Source organism: Marasmius oreades, chromosome 6 (genome assembly GCF_018924745.1).
Source record: "Marasmius oreades isolate 03SP1 chromosome 6, whole genome shotgun sequence".
Classification (NCBI taxonomy): domain Eukaryota; kingdom Fungi; phylum Basidiomycota; class Agaricomycetes; order Agaricales; family Marasmiaceae; genus Marasmius; species Marasmius oreades.
Window position 1 is genome coordinate 3,295,507 of NC_057328.1, and position 18,121 is coordinate 3,313,627.

General features: G+C 47.7%; 2 protein-coding genes across 2 annotated transcripts; both read right to left on the minus strand.

Annotated features, from left to right (window-relative positions):
* Positions 1-649: 649 nt before the first annotated feature.
* E1B28_010538 (uncharacterized protein) lies at positions 650-2,765 on the minus strand. Its single transcript, XM_043155511.1, has 7 exons — positions 2,393-2,765; positions 2,287-2,338; positions 2,111-2,232; positions 1,540-2,055; positions 1,065-1,480; positions 937-999; positions 650-881 (listed from the first exon to the last, which is right to left on the minus strand). Exons 1-6 carry the CDS (start codon positions 2,613-2,615, stop codon positions 997-999), a joined length of 1,332 nt encoding a protein of 443 aa, XP_043007980.1. The 5' UTR covers positions 2,616-2,765; the 3' UTR covers positions 650-881; positions 937-996.
* A 2,543-nt stretch (positions 2,766-5,308) lies between these two features.
* On the minus strand, positions 5,309-8,613 carry E1B28_010539 (uncharacterized protein). The gene is made up of 9 exons (XM_043155512.1): positions 7,968-8,613; positions 7,693-7,795; positions 7,470-7,635; positions 7,297-7,415; positions 7,157-7,242; positions 6,901-7,102; positions 6,575-6,844; positions 5,629-6,512; positions 5,309-5,557 (listed from the first exon to the last, which is right to left on the minus strand). The coding sequence occupies exons 1-8, from the start codon at positions 8,455-8,457 to the stop codon at positions 5,765-5,767; spliced, it is 2,184 nt and encodes a 727-aa protein (XP_043007981.1). The 5' UTR covers positions 8,458-8,613; the 3' UTR covers positions 5,309-5,557; positions 5,629-5,764.
* Positions 8,614-18,121: the final 9,508 nt, after the last annotated feature.

The following is an 18,121-nucleotide window of genomic DNA, read 5'->3' on the forward strand; positions in this document are numbered from 1 at the left end:
CACCCTGAGGTCCGCCTCACGTATACCTGCGATCGACTAAACGAAGGTAATGAATAATCGGGGTTTAGGGGTCGCTGGAGTCTCCTACATACACAACAACATATAAACCACTATTCGGAACCACACCCCTACACCAACCTAGGGTAACACTACTACCTAACGCCGCGTAACGGCCCACGGGTCGGATTCTAGTCGGTCAAGTGGTGTGAACCAGATGGTGGCTGTGGTGATTGGTGGCGTAACGGACATGTCATTTGAGCCTTGGTTTAGGTATTAGGGGATTGACTTATTGGCCATCATGGGGTGGACATTCCCTCCCATGTAAAAACGTCTATTCCACCATAAATCCCCCCAAGCCCGACTCGCCCGAGAAAGGATTTACAAGAGGGGCCCGGGGGACTAATCGGTATTGGAATTTCGGATCTGTCGCTGATAATAACAATAATATTGGCAGGCTCATGTCGAAGTAATAGGTTTTCGAATTATTCCATTTTAGAGAACTGTAATCTTCTTATTCCGTCCCGTTGATTGGGGTGGTGGGGTGGGGAAGTGGTTCTCAGAATCTATTATCCATGGATACATCTAGACCCGAAGAAGCGAAGGCTCGCTTTAAAGTTCAAAGGCTCATTCATTTCGATAGTTTTGAACACTGGGATTTGATATAGGAATAACGATAATATGGGGGGGATTACGCGAAGTTTTACATGCATGTCATTGCTAAACGAAGACATGGGAAGGATTAAGTACCCTACTTGGGGAAAGTATGGTATGGGCTTGGTCCGATGAATGTCCGAGTGATAGAACAACAATTGGCCGCAATAGCTGGTATAAGGGAAGTCATATATCGCAGAACCAAAAGCGAATATGAAAGAGGTATATAACTGTGGAAGAAGTCTCAGTCATCAAACTTTAGAATTGAAGGGGAGAGAAACGTACAATACAAAATACCATAATAATAATACATACAACCGTTCGAATGGGAGAATAGTATAGCGATTACTGGAAAAAGAGAACGGGTTCATCAGCATGGGAAGCGAACAGCGAAGAAGTAAAAGTACACCCACGTAATTTGGCCGGGAGGACTGAGTGTAAAACCAAGTTGACGACGGCGGAGGGGAAAGCGAATCAGAATCGCGTCGGTCATACCCAAGACTGGTCTCGGATCGTGGGGAGACGCTTCCGCTTTCGTTGGAATAACAGGAAGTAGCGAAGATGGGTCCCATCTCAGGATTATTGTACCCCATATCCGCTGAAAGGCTTGCAATGTCGAAAGAGTTATCGGAAGAGGTAGCGCATTCGAAAGGGAGACCATGGTGATATGGCCCGGCGCTCATGGAGAAATCCGTAGCAGAAGAGATTCGGTTACGGTGGAACGTAGCGTCCAGAGGGTAACGAAACTTGTAAACGGCTGTGAACAGGGAAGAGGAGACTCCGGTAACGTTTTGAACCACCTTATGTTCAATGGTGTATTGAGTAGGATCTGGGCAGCTTGCGTGAGTACTCCTGTGGTTTTATCCGAATGCAGAAGAGGGGGTTTACCTGCGTCATTACATATCATCTCCCAGTAACCGGGAATGAGGGATGTGGAATATAGATATCGGCCTTCTTCATCCACACCGGAAATGGTTTGGGAAGTGGTCAATGGACACTCCTCTCGGTGAACAAGGTGTTTCTGAGAATGGTAAACTTCGAAAACTGATCGCGCAGAGCGGTCAAGGACGGAATAGGAAGTGAATGCGAGGGTGGGATCGATGGTGTGGATAGATCGAGGTCGCGACACAGCGCCGAGAGAAGATATACTCGATGAATTTTCGCTGGACAATCTCGCATCGTATGAATGTTCCGGAAGGATACAAATGTACATGACCGATGGCGAAGCAGCCTGGCTCCAGTTGGCCTCCGGAGTGTCAGAGATGGGGGAACTTGGGGAAGACGTGTCGCTGGAGGAGGAAGAGTCAACAGAGAGGCCGTAACGTTGGAGAGAACCGTAATGATAGGTTTTCAACGCCGGAGAACTACCGGTCTTACGGGTTGATGGTGACAGAAGGTGTTGTACTGAATAGAAAGACTTCAATCAACTTGATGCGAGAGGAATAAGAGCACAACTAACGTTTTTTCGTTCCACAAGTATCCCGGAGTTGTTGTAAACGGCTTCCAACTTGCTTCGCGGTACGATGTTTGCCCGTCTTCTGTAGGATATATGCAGAGATATACCTGTTTCGCATGGGGAATCTTGGGTGCTTTGCGTCAGGATGGGGAAAAGGGCTCATAGTTGGAGGCACTAACCGACCAAGAAGCCTGGTTTCTCGAGAGTCATCTGGCTGATAACTGGACAACCCTGTATAAGACGTTAGGTTCCGCAAGTCTTGGACGAGCTGAGAATATTTCTTACCTTCGAGGAGTGCGGCCTCTAGTTCTGGAGGCCAAACCATCTCTCCGCCTTTGAGAGTCTTCCAGCTTTTACGACCCTTAACTACATCGCGGAAAACTTCTTTTGTGCCGAGTTCGACACAACACTTCACATCGTCATCAGCGGAAAGGCGGAGGTTGTCGACGAGCGTGGGAGAAGGAGAAGGAGAGGAAACGGGAGATGTGCTTTCAGTACGCCAGCTCATTGAGTAGTAGTTTAGAAAAGCGGTTGTTCACTGAGAGACCGGGGGGAGGAAGGTGTTGGACGATCTTCTTATAAAGACATTTCGCCGAGAGCTATGTTGAGGAAATTAACCAAACAATGATTCTCCAAAGCTATAGAGAAAGAATTCAATCACCAAAGAGATTTAATAGATCTAGATCTTCCGTAAGCAGCTGCCGTCGTTTCTTGCCCTGCAGCCAAGGGTTTGGGTCCGGATTTGATTGGGTTTGCCGATTTCGGGTTATGATATCCCACCATCAAGCCCATTGAAGATAGTGCGCAGGATACTTCACAACCACGAAAGCATCGTTGTTCTCGCTGAGAACGGCAATCTTGTTCCAGCGCTACAATTCACCGAACGGAGTTCTTGGAGATTGAACTTGGTGACCGGGCGAACACAGCCTTGTGACCGGCGGGAGTTAACCCCGCTCGATATATGGGGTTCAAATCCTGAAGCGCTGTGAGCCGACATCCACGCTTGATCGATGCGAGCTCTTGAATTGACGGTCTAACATGTCATATACAACATCGCTCCAGAATCACAGTCTATTTGCGGGAACACTAGTGCTCCTCGATTATTTTTTGAATACGGAATATACCGGGCGTCTGAGCATTTGTTCTATAGCCGAATCAAGTAATTCCAATTCAATCCGGAAAGAAAATCACTCTCCTTTGAACACGGCGTATCTCAAAGCACCTAATAGCAATCTCCTTCCCAATCAGAGTGAAAGGTTGCCAACTGCACCTTTTCATCCTCGGGTTGGTGCGAGTTCGTCTTTATGTTAACGGTGTACATGGTCCGGATAAAAAAACTGAGCGGGTTTCCGATTCATCATGTGAAAAAGATCGACAACGAAGAGGCATACCAGATTGGTATACGGTACGATATTCATAATCCACCAAAGCCTGTTAGGACGATTCATTGGCGGGACGAAAACTGTCATAATCCTCCGAGTCAAAGCATCATATGATGGGAGCCATATCCTCAGCGCGTGGCATTTTCGAAGGACAACATAGGATCAGGTCATTTTGATTGAACTTCTCTCGACGCCCCGTAACAGAGATAGCGTGGAATCACTACGCCCAATGACTCAAGTGATCCAGAAAGCGCTAATATTTCGCCATTCAGTATATTCGGCCTACAGCTTTTTCAATACCCTACGCGGATGCCTGTAGAGAGGAAAACATACCGATACTGTAGTATTACTATGGCAGGCTGATCCGAGTGAACATTCTGATTGCAATGGCACGCGTGTACTGTATCCTTTCTGATTTATCTTCAGCAGAATCAGAGTTGATAGTGGCAATAAGGAATGGCCCCAGGTGCACAGCACTAAGGTCGTAAAGAGCAGAAGCGATGCATCACAAAAGCGTCACGGTCCCATTGACGCGATCACGAGATATTAGTCACTTTTGTCACTTTGTGTCACTGTCTTCTACTCCAATCTGTCTCTCCACCTCCTGTTTTGATCCCAGTTTCAGTACTCTACAGGAAAGAAGTGCTGAGTCTTCATGGCGATGAAGTTGAGTGACTCAGTTCAGGAATTCTTTTATTGAACCAGTGGTGCGTCTTTCAGATACGACACTCCCGTTAAACAGCACTATTGGACTAGTCACTAACACTCAATAGGTCTCCTGACCGGGATGACTATACCTTTCCGTCCTCATTGAAACGATAGAACTACACTTAAAATGCCACTTGGCCCCGGGACACTTCAACCCTATTTGAGTTTGTCAAATTTCGCCCACAAATGAACTGCCAAATTTATCTTGTCAAATTTTCTAACTAAGTTATTGGCAAGTACTCAGTTTAATTGATTATTTTAACTTAATCGTTTTTTATATTCCAGCTGGTTGTCGTAGCCTCTTTTTTTTTTTCAAATGGGAAGACTATTCCGGGCGCCGATCGACCCGGCATGAATTGCGTACTATGTAATTCAACGAAGTACAAGGAGCTTGGGGTCGCGGACCGTGCTCAGGCTTCTGTATGCTATGTTTGTACTGTCTCACTGTGTCCAGGAACATCGGCACCGTCTATCGGAGGTTATGAACCGCCTTCCACCCTTACCTTCCTTACATAGGAGAACCCCTCCAGGTGTGAATTTTTCATGCCATCGATACTTCTAGCTTCTGACATCTCTGATATACACCTGGTTTACATAGGTTTTATTCGGGAACAGAAATAAGAGGGAAAACAATCATTCCGATGAACTGCAGAGTGCAAACTTAGTGTTGTCCCCTTGGCTCCGCTCTCACATCTTCCATTCCTCCTCACAACGTTCCCTGAACGAAAACGGGCAGACTGGCAACTTCTGAGTGATAGAAATCCAATGTACACACGCATACAACGCCGCCCGTGTGGATTCCCGGTACCTGATGTCTGTTCAGTCTCAACCCTACTCAGAAATCAGAGGCGTACATCCCCTTTGCGCCTTAATCAATGACCTCCCCGCTCTCCTGACATGATGATGGTCCTCGGATCGTCTTCAAAAAAAGAAAACACAAATAAAAGTGAGTCATGCATCGTTGTTCTACTGATATCAACGGACTAATTCCCCTTCGAGAAATGGTAAATGTATTGCAGAGACCCCCTCCTCACCCAGTGACCCCTCGACACGGAACGTCAGAAGTTGTTTCAATCATTAGTACCTAGTAATTGCAGTTCGACAAGGATAGCCCAGTTCACTCGTCAAAAACGATGGTACCTTAGTAAGGTTGAATATCGATGCCCTATGCTCTACAGGAACCGCGAATAAAAGTACCGCGCACTTGAGGTACGCTTTGAACCTTGAGGTTCTCAGTCACGTCACCGGCTGAGAAATTGGGACATTGAAGGACAAGGAACATTACCAGATCCTTAATAAGAGTAAGGGGAGGGGAAGAAATAGAAACTTATTACAGATAAACGGACGTACATAACGCCGACTGATAAGCGATAAAAGTAGTTGTAAAAATAGTTCGCGTGATATGGCGGATGGTATGAAGGTGATACTTACTGTAGTCCAAGTGAAAATCGCCGACAATGGGTAGGATAGAATAATAGAATGTCTGCTGCTTAGAAACGTCAACCAAATAAAATGTCTTCCGAAGAGCATGCAGCTAAGCGGGCGATAGGAATGTGATATGGAGCGTCTACGTCACATCATCCGTGACCTGGGCGGGCGGCACAGTTCGGGCAGCAGCAGGGGCAGAAGCAGCTCCTCCAGCACCACACTGGGTTGCAGGCAAATTTGCACCTTGCGCATTCCATCCATCTGGATATGAGCACCCAGGAATAGTCGTCGGTGCGCCAGCATTATCGGCCGTATTGAACCATCCCTTCACAGAACTAGCCCCTTTCGTCACAGAGGGTCCTTCCAACGTAACGACGGACCCAGTAGGTGTATATGTTGGTGCAAAGGCCATAGAGGCAGCAGGTATACCGTTGATCGAGACTGGAGGCCAACTTAAGCCAGCGGTAGCTGCAGCTGCAATCGTTCCTGCACCAGCGCCGCCAGTCATATAACCCTGGTATTGCCCATTGAAAGGTTCATTGACACCGAGTTTCCCGCAATATCCGTTAGCCTCTCGGGGATCAATAGGCATCCAACCATTCTGGTATCCGAGCTGGTAAGACCAAAGAGGAGCCTCGACGCGATTGTTTGCCGAGGAGTTGCCAATCTTCCACGTCCAGAAGAACCAGTCCTGGGTAGCGTCCATACTAGCCATGGCGAAAGCCTTTATACCAGCTTTAAGAGTGTCGTTCCAGTTCGAAGAATCCTGGAACACCCCACAATCACCACCATACGTGTGGCCGCCTGGGACGCCCTTCAAAAAGAGCCCGCAGTCGTTGTAGCCGTTACTGAATTCTCCCGCAACCGTGACCCCGAAACCGGATCGACTAAGAAAGAAGAATGTTTTCATCAATGCCGGCCGAAAATGAATAGTAAGAGCGTGCCGTACCTCTTATTCACTGAAGGGCCCCATGCATTACATGCCTGGCCAGGCCAGATTCCTCCAGCATCAATGCCCGTTCCAGTAGCGATAGGATCAACATTTAACCCACCACCAAAGGAGAAGTACGGGTGGGTGTCCAGGATGAACCGGTCTGCACCGGTAAGAAAGCCACTCCAAGAGCTGATGTCCGTGAAGCCATCGTGAATGGATATGTATGGTCCTTTGCCCTGGCCGAATCCAGTAATCGAGCGCATCATGTTGTGAGCCTCGAGGTAGCTAGTCGATGGCTCAAGAATCAATAACTTGTCGGAACAGAGGTAGAAATGACTCACAAACTAGTCATGACATCTTTGCCGATGGTAGCCACCAGCGCTTCATTGATAATACCAAACATGGGCACAAGATTGTTGTATTCAGGTTGGGAAATGAATTCGGTAAATATACGAATGTAGTTCAAAGCACGTTGGGCATTTGCGATACCCATGACGCCATTGAGAAAGTTGATCTGACCACCTTTCCCAGAGTGGTTGTACCCTGCGGAGAACATTGAAATCAGACTGTTATAGGGGCCCGAACAGAAGAACTTGCCATTCTGAGAACCGGGAATGGTATGTAAATCAAGATTTACTCGTAATCCGTATTTCCTCGCCCAGCCGAGAAGTCGTAGAATATATCTGTCAAACTTTCAGTGCCCTACTCTTGACCGCTTAACCGCAGTTAGTGCTCACTTCCAAGATGTCTTAGCCAAGAATGGTTCGCCTGGCCATGTATCAATAGCCCAAAATGGCACTGGGAGCCTAATCCAATTCAACCCTGCGCCTGCAATCTCCGCGATGTCTTTCTCAGTCTGTTTCAGGTTTAATTTAGTCCCTGTGAAAGGGGCCTGGGCGGTTACACTCACAACGAATGTCTTGTAATGTTCTTCAAGCTGAGATAGACCACCACCACTGGCGGTGTCTGCAGCCATAGCTTGACTGAGTGTATATTCATCCACTGCGTTTGGGTATTTCTCGAAAAATCTGGGAACGATGAAAGGCTCGATCACAAAAAGGCCACCGAGGTTGACGCTGCGAGAAACGACCGAGATAAATGGAGGTTCGACCGGGGAAAGTGCGTTTTCATACCCATATATGCGATCCCTCGAGAAATCCCAAGTTTGGTTCAGAGGAGGTGTCCAAGAGTTTGGGCGAGCGTTGTTGTTATACGGATCGAGCGGATCGTAAACCCCTATAAAGGAGCGAAGTAAGAAACCACGAAAAATCGCATGAGAAATTGAGTAGAAGGGCTTGGTACAGGCTCCACAGCCCTACACATGCGTCAAATCATGTATACGCGAATACGCTGTGTCAACGGGCTACTAAAGCGATCCAAACGCATCCGAAAACCTGCGATTACTCACAAAAACCGCCAAACTTGTTGTTGTATATGAATGTCTCGCCGTCTTCCGTAACAATCTTTGACCCATCGCCTCCCGATGTTGCGCCAGAAGGGCTTTGGGGGTTGCCCTTTCCACCTCCAACAGTTCCGCTTCCTGCATCCCCAGAATGTGACCCGCTAGTTGAAGCTGCATTGTTATTTTTCTGATTTTGCTTGACCACGACGAAATAAACAGGTAGAACGACCGCCAAAACGACGATCGCGAGCACGCTGAAGGCGATCAAGGCGAGTATTAGAGGACGTCGTTTTCCAGGCTTCCCCTCTTTCCTGGTCTCATCATCCTCGCCTTCGTATTTCTGTTGAGAAATAAGTGGTGAGGAATTGTTCGGGGTCGATGATGTGGAGTAGGTCGAGTCGCGAGGGGTTTCGACACCGAAATTTGGCCTAGGATGCTCGAACTCGTCTGGTAAAGGAGTGTGAGTGCCGCGATCGGGCTCATCAGAGGCAGCCATGGTCGGACAAGGATGGGGAAAGGGTGATAGTGGTGGTGAAGAGGAAAGGAGGACAGGAGAGGAGAGACATGTCAAGAGCGCTGTACTTGAAGGGGCGAGTGCAGAGAACGGTCAACATGGGTGCGGGCATTGTCCGCCGTCGGCAATTAAAATTCTTTGCCGATGAGCTCGGCACCGTGCTCGACTATTTGCGACACCGCGCTAGACCGGAATAAGGAGGGTCTGGTCCCTAAACGTCAAACGTCGAGTGACCGACCGCCTTTCAGACTTTGTGGTTGGGTGTTACATGGCTTCTCTAGTGTTGGGAACTTCCCTTTTGACTTGGATGTGAGGACTCGAATCGAATTTCAAAAGGTTTAGTATAGGCGGCTACAACTTGAGCAGGCTGCTGTCTTGACCTCTATGTACGCTAGAGGAACAGACTCTTGCCGAGCTCCTTGAGACCAAACTCAAATAGAAGTGCTCGCTCCTCGTACCCCCGATAGAGAGTGAGTCGAACCCATAAGCTAAGGCCGTCAGAACTTTTGACGCCAAGTTGACGCAGTAAGATTGACGTCGGGGCCCCTTGTTCAACGTTGCATGACTCGGAATACCTCTGAGGGATTGAGACTCGAGACTGTCGCCGGATGAAATAGACCAGAACAGTGGCGAGTCCTAGAATGATATTGAGTAGGTTGTAGGTTGGATGATGGAGGGACGAAGGGATCGTGACAGCTCCTTACCCGCCCACAAACAGTCACTATCTTTGGATATGCCCTCGCGTGGCCTCGCTTGAAAAAAAAAAAAACAAAAAACCTGGAAATTTTCACAGAGGCCTCAGTATGTGCGGGCTCTACCGTAACGGTCGAATGGGAATGTTACACCACGACCCTCAGCACAAAACTCTCGTCACATCCAGAAACTAGGCAAGGGCGTTAGTCTGAGAGGAGAGAGCCACAATCACTCAGATCTAATCATTTATGATGATCGCGCCACCTCCCCAATTTTTCAGTCCATGGACACTACTCTGACTGAAACAGTGGAACAACAGCATCGGATAAAGTTCAACGTTCAGATTTAACAGCATTTGTGGCTAAGATACTGGTACAACTTGTTTACCATGGATTTCTAGAGACTTCCATGCCGGCTATCCATCTATTTGACGGGCTTCGAAATCCTACTACTACGGTGACAGTGATCGTTCCCTCGTTTACGGCTTTGACCATGAATATAGTAACATCTTCTCAAAGTCAAAGCTCGGCGGAAGCTGGAATCTAATATTACCTCTTCTCACCGCTCCTCACTGCTCCAGTGGATACTGAGCGCTCTATGACGGATACTTTCCTCAGACTACCTCATGACCAATAGAGGTAAATTTGTTCGTGCAATCGGAGGCCCGGGTTCTTAGCCCGAAGTTGATACTCCAAGATCTGGACGTCTGAACACCCGGATTTCGCTTCTGCCGTTCAAGCGTCCATTTCAACAACGAACAAAAGGCAGTTGTCTCCGACCGCGCAGCGTTCTGTTGATGAACTACGAGTGTGAGATGGCAACCGCAAGGGTGAAAACCATATTTCTGGTCAGATCGTCGACAAACAGCTTGAATACTGGGTCCTGAATATCGCATCCCCTTTAAAATTCCGCGGCGATGAGCGACTGAGATTTTAATTCTATGCTATCAACGAGAATGGAAGTTGCAGTTGTTCAAGGATAGCGGAATGATCTGCCATTGGCAGAAGAATAGGGCTCACAGCATGGCGCGTCGCAACGCCAGGTCTTCGGAACCTGCTCTTCCGACCCGCAAACTGAAATTTGCAGGTAAATAACTAGAAATAGCATGATTTCTGCATGAGATATAGTGCGACGAGAGCTCCACTCACATGCAGGTCATGGGGCGATACACAGGTGCGCCGATAATAAGGTCCAAGTCCTAACGCTGCTCCGTGATAGTCGCCGAAGCCTGGACGACGATCCTCAGTTGAACCGGGAGTCCAGTACGAATGATAAGCATACTAGGCTCATAGAAGCCACCGGCGTGAGCTGAAGAGCAACAATACTTGGATGATGGATCATAGGGCTTGCCAGGAATTGGACCGTGGACTCGATGAATGAAAGATGACCGATCTCTATGTATCCATCATTGTAACACATGGTGAAGGCAAGATCAAGAACAAAGCGCTTTCGGATCTCGATTCGATGGTGGACATACTTTTGCATTTCTTCGCCTTCCGTAAAATTTCGCCATCTCTACATAGAACAGATGGTGGCTAAAGCCGTCCAACGCGGTTCTAGAAGAATTCAAAAGACCCTGCCAGTGCGACGAGTAGGAGCATCAATTGCTATATTTATTTCTTCAGCGGTTCCTGCATCCGGTAGAAGGCAAACAAACAGCATTACGAGCCTTGATCGGTCAATTCCCGGGAAACATATTGGGTGCCAGAATACCTGGAGTATGACGCACCACCGTGGAGAGATAAGAATCCCAATAATTGAAAATGAGACAGCACGTAACACTCACGTAACTGACTTGAAGGAACAGCAATAGCAAGCGAATTTGGAAATCATTTGCGCCTAGGATCCTGATGAGAACCTTGAATTTGACACGGTGCACACGGACAATTTTTAAGTGGCCGGCCAAGTCGGTTTCGATTGTCAACCTTCGACTTTTAACTTCACTTGACGGGAGATTTAAGGTGTGTGGGCGGTAGTATTCAATGGAACATTGACATTTGAACAAACGAGGATGTGTCCTAGGATTGAGAGATTGATAAATGCCGGTGAATATAATTGCGAATGTAATAAAACTGAATAGCGCCAACTACTTCCCTGGACACCGGCGAATTGATCTTCCTTGGGCCAGGTCCCGAGTTGTAACAAAGTAGAACGGGAAGACACATGTAAATGTAGTACAGTTGACACTCCCATAAGGCATACCCTTCGGTGAGGGTCAAAAAGTATGCCTTTTGGGAGGGTATGCCGTAGGGGAGGGTCGGTTGTAGGGTCATCTGGGTGGGCTCGAAACAAGGTGTTTTAGCTACTTTAGTGTATGAATACAAGTTTACAGTACTTTACGCCTATGTAGATGTAAAATAAGCAGTGATCTTAGTCTCCTCCTTGGATTTGAGGTCCTCAAGGTGGGTTTGACGACCAAATGACGATAAACTGTGTTCGAACTTCCGTGAAAAGCTGTCATTGCGTGTCGCTAAAAATTTCCGAAGGACGTGGGCAGCCTGCATTGCCTCACGACGAGTTGGAATAGTGTCCTCTGGATCAACTTCTGCCTCCTCTACCTCCTCTTCATCTTTCTGACCCAAAACAGCATTAACGATTTCGTTGTCAGTGGTGCCTGTGATCATTGTATCCCTCTCAGCCTCGGGATTGAGAAGCATGTTGATATCCATGCGGTTCGATGCCTGTAATGCACCCGTCCTCTGAAGCTGGTCAAGGACATCCTCAATCTGTTTCTCGGCAAGTGTGAGTGGATCAGCATGGTTGTTAAGAAGGGAAGAGAGGGGAATGGAGGGAGCGACTGGAACTGTTTTGGCAAACAGAGAATCTGGTAGAATTCCAGTTTTCCTCCAGCAGTGCTGAATGGTGGTGGTGTCGACGTCACGCCAAGCAAGCTCGGCGAGACGCATGGCTTCGAGTTGCTTGATTTTGTAGATGTCTGCAGGAGTGACACCACGGTCATAGCGATCAATTGACCTCTGCACAAACCGGGCACGGTAATGAGCTTTGAAGCAACGAATAATACCGGCGTCGGCTGGCTGGACATGAGGTGTCATGTTTGCCTCGAAGTTAATCACTGTGATGCACTGGAGATCTTCGGGGGGGATGTGACCTGCAAAATTGTCCTGTAGGAGAACAATTTTCCGACCTTTTTCTCAAAGTTCTTGATCCCACTTGGACAGCCAATCTTGATACAGCAGCGCCATCATCCATGCTGTAGCGTTGTTTCGGTAATAAAATCCCAGCTGCTCTCCAGTCTTCCCAAGAAAATCACGCGGTTTCTTTGCCTTCCCAATGATAAAAGCCAGTCGTTTCTCCGAACCATCTGCATTCATAGCAAAGGCATATGTAAGCCGAACCTTATTTCCTTTCACACCCCCATGTCGCTGGTCTGATAAACCACGATCCGGAGGCATTCTACTAAATGTCAAGCTCACAGTTCATCTCTGAAGACGAAGGCTTACCCATAGAAAAGTCCAGTCTCATCCATATTGAAAATGTCGCACAATTTCCATCCTCCTGCAAGCAGCAGCTCCTGGATCCGTTTTCTTTCAGCCTCTATAAGCTCTGGTTGAGAACTTTCTGCTTCCCCATGTCGTCTCATCTCCCTCAAACCGTTTCTCTTCTTGAACTTTTCAAGCCATCCTTCACTGAGCTTCGGGCGATTCTCCTGAGGTATGCCAGCTGCCTCGGCAAATTGAGTCCACTTCTGACGAATAACCTCCCCAGTCAACTGAACCTTGTTGTGCATAGCCTTCGAAACCCACAGTTCCATCATCTCTTCCACCTCAGGGTGCTCTGTCTGCCGTACTCGTTTTGCGTTCCTCGCATTCCCATGGGCCATCTCCATTCTGAGCCGCCATTTTGCCTCATCCTTTAACCATTTCGAGATTAGCTCTTGCGATAACTTCAGGTTGGGATATTTCTTGTTCCAGTACTCAGCAGTCTTCTTCTGACTCGGTTTTGGACTTTGGTTGTGGTACCAGTCGAGAATTTCGAGCCGCTGAGCAAGGGTTGCGTTCTCTTTTTTTGTGAACACCGGTGTGTTGCCCATCTTCATCTTTTTCTCTGCCAGTTGAGTTGAAGTGCTGGTTGCTTTTGCAGAACCTGAAGATGTGTTAGTACAACCACTGTCAACCCAATCCACAGAAAGATGACGCACGCTTTCGTTTTTTGTGGACCTCTTTTTCATTGCTATCCTTCCCACCACTCTGTTTTCCTTCCTCCCCAAGACTTTTCAGCTTATCTACCATGGCTCGCTGTGCATCACTCAGCTTATTGTGAACAGCACGCTCGTAGTCAGATGCCTCATCCAGTATGTCAACAACTACGGTTTCATCAACGAGGTTGCCCCCATTATCCAGCCATTCTTCGTCCGAGTCCGATACCCTCTCCTTTTTAGCAATTCGTTCTTGTAATTCTTTTTTACGCGCCGCAACCGATTTCTTTAAGGCTTCGAACCCTTTTTTCACAACGCTGAGAGGATTTACAGTGGAAGGCATTCAAGTTGTATGAGGAAGTTTTCTTGGTTCGGCTCAATTTTTTAATCCCTACACGAAAAGCTACAGCCCACAATGTATGTATGGTATATACCATAATTAGAAAGGGGGTTTGTGGTGTCGGGTACACTAAGCCATATCCAGCCAAAAGTATGCCTTATGGGCGGGTTTTTTGGGTCAAAAAAGTATGCCCTATGCCCTTTCGGAGAGTTATGCCTTTTCCCACACAAACCAACTCGGTTTGACCAAAAACCTATGTCCTTTTGGAGAGTATGCCTTATGAGATGTATGCCTTAAAGGAGTGTCGACTGTACAAGGACCGCCCAGTAGCGGTTGAAGGTACTTGTCAGTCAAGGAACAGGTAACACGATCTGCTTTGGCCGTCACCGGAGTCTATGGGGTTAAAAACGCGTCAGGGGAACCGATTCTCCGGAGTAGTACTCACGGCAAGAAAGTAAACGTAGATAAATCCCCGTGAATATTGACGTGAATGATGGGATTCAGCGCGCCAGCAGACGGAATCCGGGCCAGAGCCAGTCCAAATGCTGTATAATTGAGATACAACTTGAAGCCCGGGGGGTCGTTCTGAAGAAGATTCGCGATAGGTAAGTTTGACGAAGTCAGTGTGAGCCTAGGAAGAGAATCGAGGAGGACACAACTCCGAAGCTCCCGACCGTTGACATGAGAGGGAGAGCGAGAAAGGAGAAATGAAATGTATTACATGTGATTCACGTTATACTGTACTTTCGATGTTTCTTATATGGTAATGAAAATTGTAGGATTCTGTAAGAATAAAGGGAAACGTTTATTATTCTTCCCTTTATGGTCTAAATTGTTCCGACCTTCACGCGCAGAAAAAGCATAAAACTCAGCATAAACCTTTTTATTCTTGCAGAATCCTACAAATTTCATTACCATACAAGAAACATTGAAAAACGTAAATCACGTGTAATACATGTGAGCGCTAATTTGGATATAGCTAACAATTCCCACGCTCTCCGGGGCCTCCCACAATCTCTCTCTCACCTGACCGATCAATTCATTTTCAAGCTTCTGCTAGGATATTACCGTACCTTCACCGGTAACCTCAATAATAAAACAGTCGCTCTGCAGACCAAAAACAACCACACAACGGAGACGCAGTCGGAACATACTCCGGGCCGCCAGCTGGCATTCTCAGACCTACAGGCATTCCCTCATTGAGATCCGATCCACAACTGTTTCTCCACTCACCTTGATTTATTGACTGGAAGCACACCTCTCAAACTGTCGGTAAACCATCGAAACGAATATCGAGCTATGTGAGATGCGATGAATGAAAGAGGACACGAGAAAAACAGTATGACTGTTGTTGGCGTTATATACGCCGTGAATGTGGCGACGGTGGCTTCGAGACATTTTCGCTGACCGTCAGCGTCGACGAGGTGAGTCGGCCAAAGTGGCAGAGGGAGTGTGGCTCGTGGCATAGACCTCGGTCAAAGGTGTTTGACCGATTCTTCTATGCTGTCTCGCGTGTGAGAGGAGGGATCAGGTGCGTGTAGGTTTGGGTACAAACATGATGAATTGTTTGGATGCCCAAGCTCTCTCGCACTGGTCCCGATGTGGGCCAAAGCTCAAGCCAACACAGGGAAACGAAGAGCCGGAGGTTCGAAAGGTGTACCCTGAGCAGAGGCCACATGAAGGCGAGACGAAAGATGAAGAATGCGATCACGCGGTATATCGAGGTAAAGCTTATATGCGTCGCTACGCCACCGGCCCAGCAACTGAATTTCGTAATCCGAGTAGCCAGCAGAGGCTGCGGAGGACACTGCACCTCTCCAAAAGCTATGACCTGCGTAAAGAGCCACATCAAGGCCAATAGCAGTGATAAGATTCTTGAGAGACGAAATAAAAGATGAACGGCATAAGGGATTTCCGAGAGTGTCTGCAAAAAGGGGAGAAGTAGGAGGCAAAGGATGGCTGATGAAAAGATATTTTAAGGCAGAGACGGCACAAGTAGGTTGGTTTGGAGCAGCTGAAATGAGGATAGAGACCCCCTTTCGAAAGGGATCTGTCTTGGAAGCGGGAAGGGTGAGGCGCACATATTCAGGTGCCTCGATGTTTGGAACAAAATCAACCGAACTGCAGGTTAAGTGTACAGCAGGGTCAAATTTGTCACTGTCACCAACAGTGAACTCGCCAGTACGGAGAAAACTGGCCCAGGCAAGCTTAACGGCTATGTCAAAGTTAAGCTCGGAGAGAGTACCTGAGTGACCAGACAAATGGTGGACCAACTTCCGCAGGATCTTGATTGTAATAGGTAATTTGGGGTTCCGATCGCGAGCACCATAGTAGCATTTGATGCCGCGAATGAGGCGCTGAATCGTTGGTGACTCACAGGCTTCGAAAGGCATTCCAGCATCGACATGAAGTGACCGTACGCTTGCCAAGTATCCCTTGATAGTTTTAGGCATCAGAGCTCGCTCCCCGAGGTATGCAATCCATTCGAGAATAGCGGTGTGCATGGCTGGAAGGTACTTGCCCGGGGATTCAAGGAATCGGCCGTGTAAGCGAACAAAGTCGATGTAAGATTTTTGACTGCTGGAATACGTTTTCCGAGTGCTGGATGCGAGCCCATGCCAGAGAAAGAAGGCGACGCGTGGAGAGAGGTGAGAGTGTGTTTCAAACCAATGATTTGGGACTTCGGATAGGAGGGTTTGGTTGGGAGGTAAGGAGCGAGCTCGAAGAGGCGGCCGTACTGAAAACGAGAAGCAGCGTCAGCAAGAGCATTATCTGCAGAAGGTAACCAAACACAAGAAAATGAAAATTGGAGGCAGGCAGCCAGCATGAAAATGACCCTGAGAATAGGCATGGAAAAACGTGAGCGAGAAGATCCGGAAGTCATCCAAGTGACAACATCTTGATTATCGCACTTGAAAGTGATATGGCATCCTGACCATTCCGTGCCCCAGGTAAGGATAGCCCAGAGGATAGCATAAAGTTCCTTGAACTGAATGTCACGGTCCCAAAAGCGCCGTGCAACTCGTGATGAAAACCATGATGAGCCAAAGATTCCCCCCAACCCTTTCTTTCCACTAGCATCAGTAAAGACCTCGTAAGATGGTTTACTTGGTTGTAGCAAACGTACACCATTCCAACACCTGCTGAAGACCGCCCACCATGCGATGTCCGAAGTAACTCCTTTGGGAACGTGAAGGATCGAAAAGGGTGATTTAAATTTGGTTGTGAAGTCATAAATGCGTCGTAAAAATGGACGTGAAGAGGGGATGACCTGGGAGCAAAATTGGAGGAAACCAGAAAGCTCCTGGATTTCTTTAAGTGAGGACCGTGTTTTCTTTTCCCACATTCCCAATAATTCATGAAGATAAGTAAGCTTATCATCTGGTAACCATGCCTCCATGCGGATTGAGTCCAAGATGATACCCAAGAACTCAACAACGTGACTAGGCCAGAGTGTTTTCGACGGCTGAAAGGTGAGGCCAAGTTCCTTACCAAGTGCCATGACCCAATCCACAGCAGCATAGCAAACGGACAGAGGAGTCGAAGGTGAGAAATTTAGGAAGAAATCGTCAAGATAATGATGAATAGCAGCAGGAATATGGTGTTGGATGATCCAGTGTAATGCCTCGGCAAACAGGTTAAAGATGTAGGGAGCAGTGCTCAACCCAAATACCAATACCAGCGAGTAATAAAAGCTACCGTTCCATTGGTAACCAATGAGTGGTTGGTCATCCACTCGTAGTGGGATATGCCTAAAGGCATCTTTAAGATCGAGTTTAGCCATGCGAGATCCCGGCCCGGATTTCAAGAGGTCCTCGACTGCACGTTCGAATCGCTCGTATTCGATGTGAACCTCAGAATCGGGTATGCCATCATTGACAGAACTGGACTCTGGCCAAGACAAATGGTTGATGATATGAAGCTTCATAGGATTGCGTTTGCGAGAAACAACTCCAAGAGGGGAAGCCCGGAAATGAGCATGAGGGGGTGTGGTGAATGGCCCTGCAATATGGCCATCATGAAGAAGTGAAGCGATAGTGGAATCAACAAAGGCCGGATGTTTGAATGCAGATTTAAGATTCCGGCAGGTTTGGATATGATGAGAACCCGTAAACCCAATATTGGCGCCATAATGTATTATATGAAGAAGGCTAGATACAAATTTTCGGTCAGGATAGGCACATAAGTAGTGTTCCCAAGCTTTGGGGTTAAGTGGGGTAGAGACGGGGCGCATGGGAGAAGAGTTGACAGGAACAGTATTACAACGGGGGTCTGTGTTAGGACATGGAGGAGGAGGGTTGGAGGGTTGGAAAAAGGCAGGAAGACAAGGGGAAATTTTGTCCGAGAAACTGTACAGATGCGAGGAAGCCAATGAATGATGTGTAACTAATATATGCTGCTGGCTAGAGCGAGCAGCGGCATGACGAGAGCGGCAACGTTGCTGACTCGCTCTACCC

Bases quoted from the DNA above. Each gene is read 5' to 3' on its own strand.
- E1B28_010538 (XM_043155511.1), bottom strand. From the start codon at position 2,615: ATGAGCTGGCGTACTGAAAGCACATCTCCCGTTTCCTCTCCTTCTCCT. The intron at 2,339-2,392 runs GTAAGAAATATT...CGTCTTATACAG, and splicing joins AGAGGCCGCACTCCTCGAAG to GGTTGTCCAGTTATCAGCCA. The intron at 2,233-2,286 runs GTTAGTGCCTCC...AAAGCACCCAAG, and splicing joins GAAACCAGGCTTCTTGGTCG to ATTCCCCATGCGAAACAGGT.
- E1B28_010539 (XM_043155512.1), bottom strand. From the start codon at position 8,457: ATGGCTGCCTCTGATGAGCCCGATCGCGGCACTCACACTCCTTTACCA. The intron at 7,796-7,967 runs GTGAGTAATCGC...GCTCCTTTATAG, and splicing joins CAACAAGTTTGGCGGTTTTT to GGGTTTACGATCCGCTCGAT. The intron at 7,103-7,156 runs GCAAGTTCTTCT...TGTTCTCCGCAG, and splicing joins CATTCCCGGTTCTCAGAATG to GGTACAACCACTCTGGGAAA.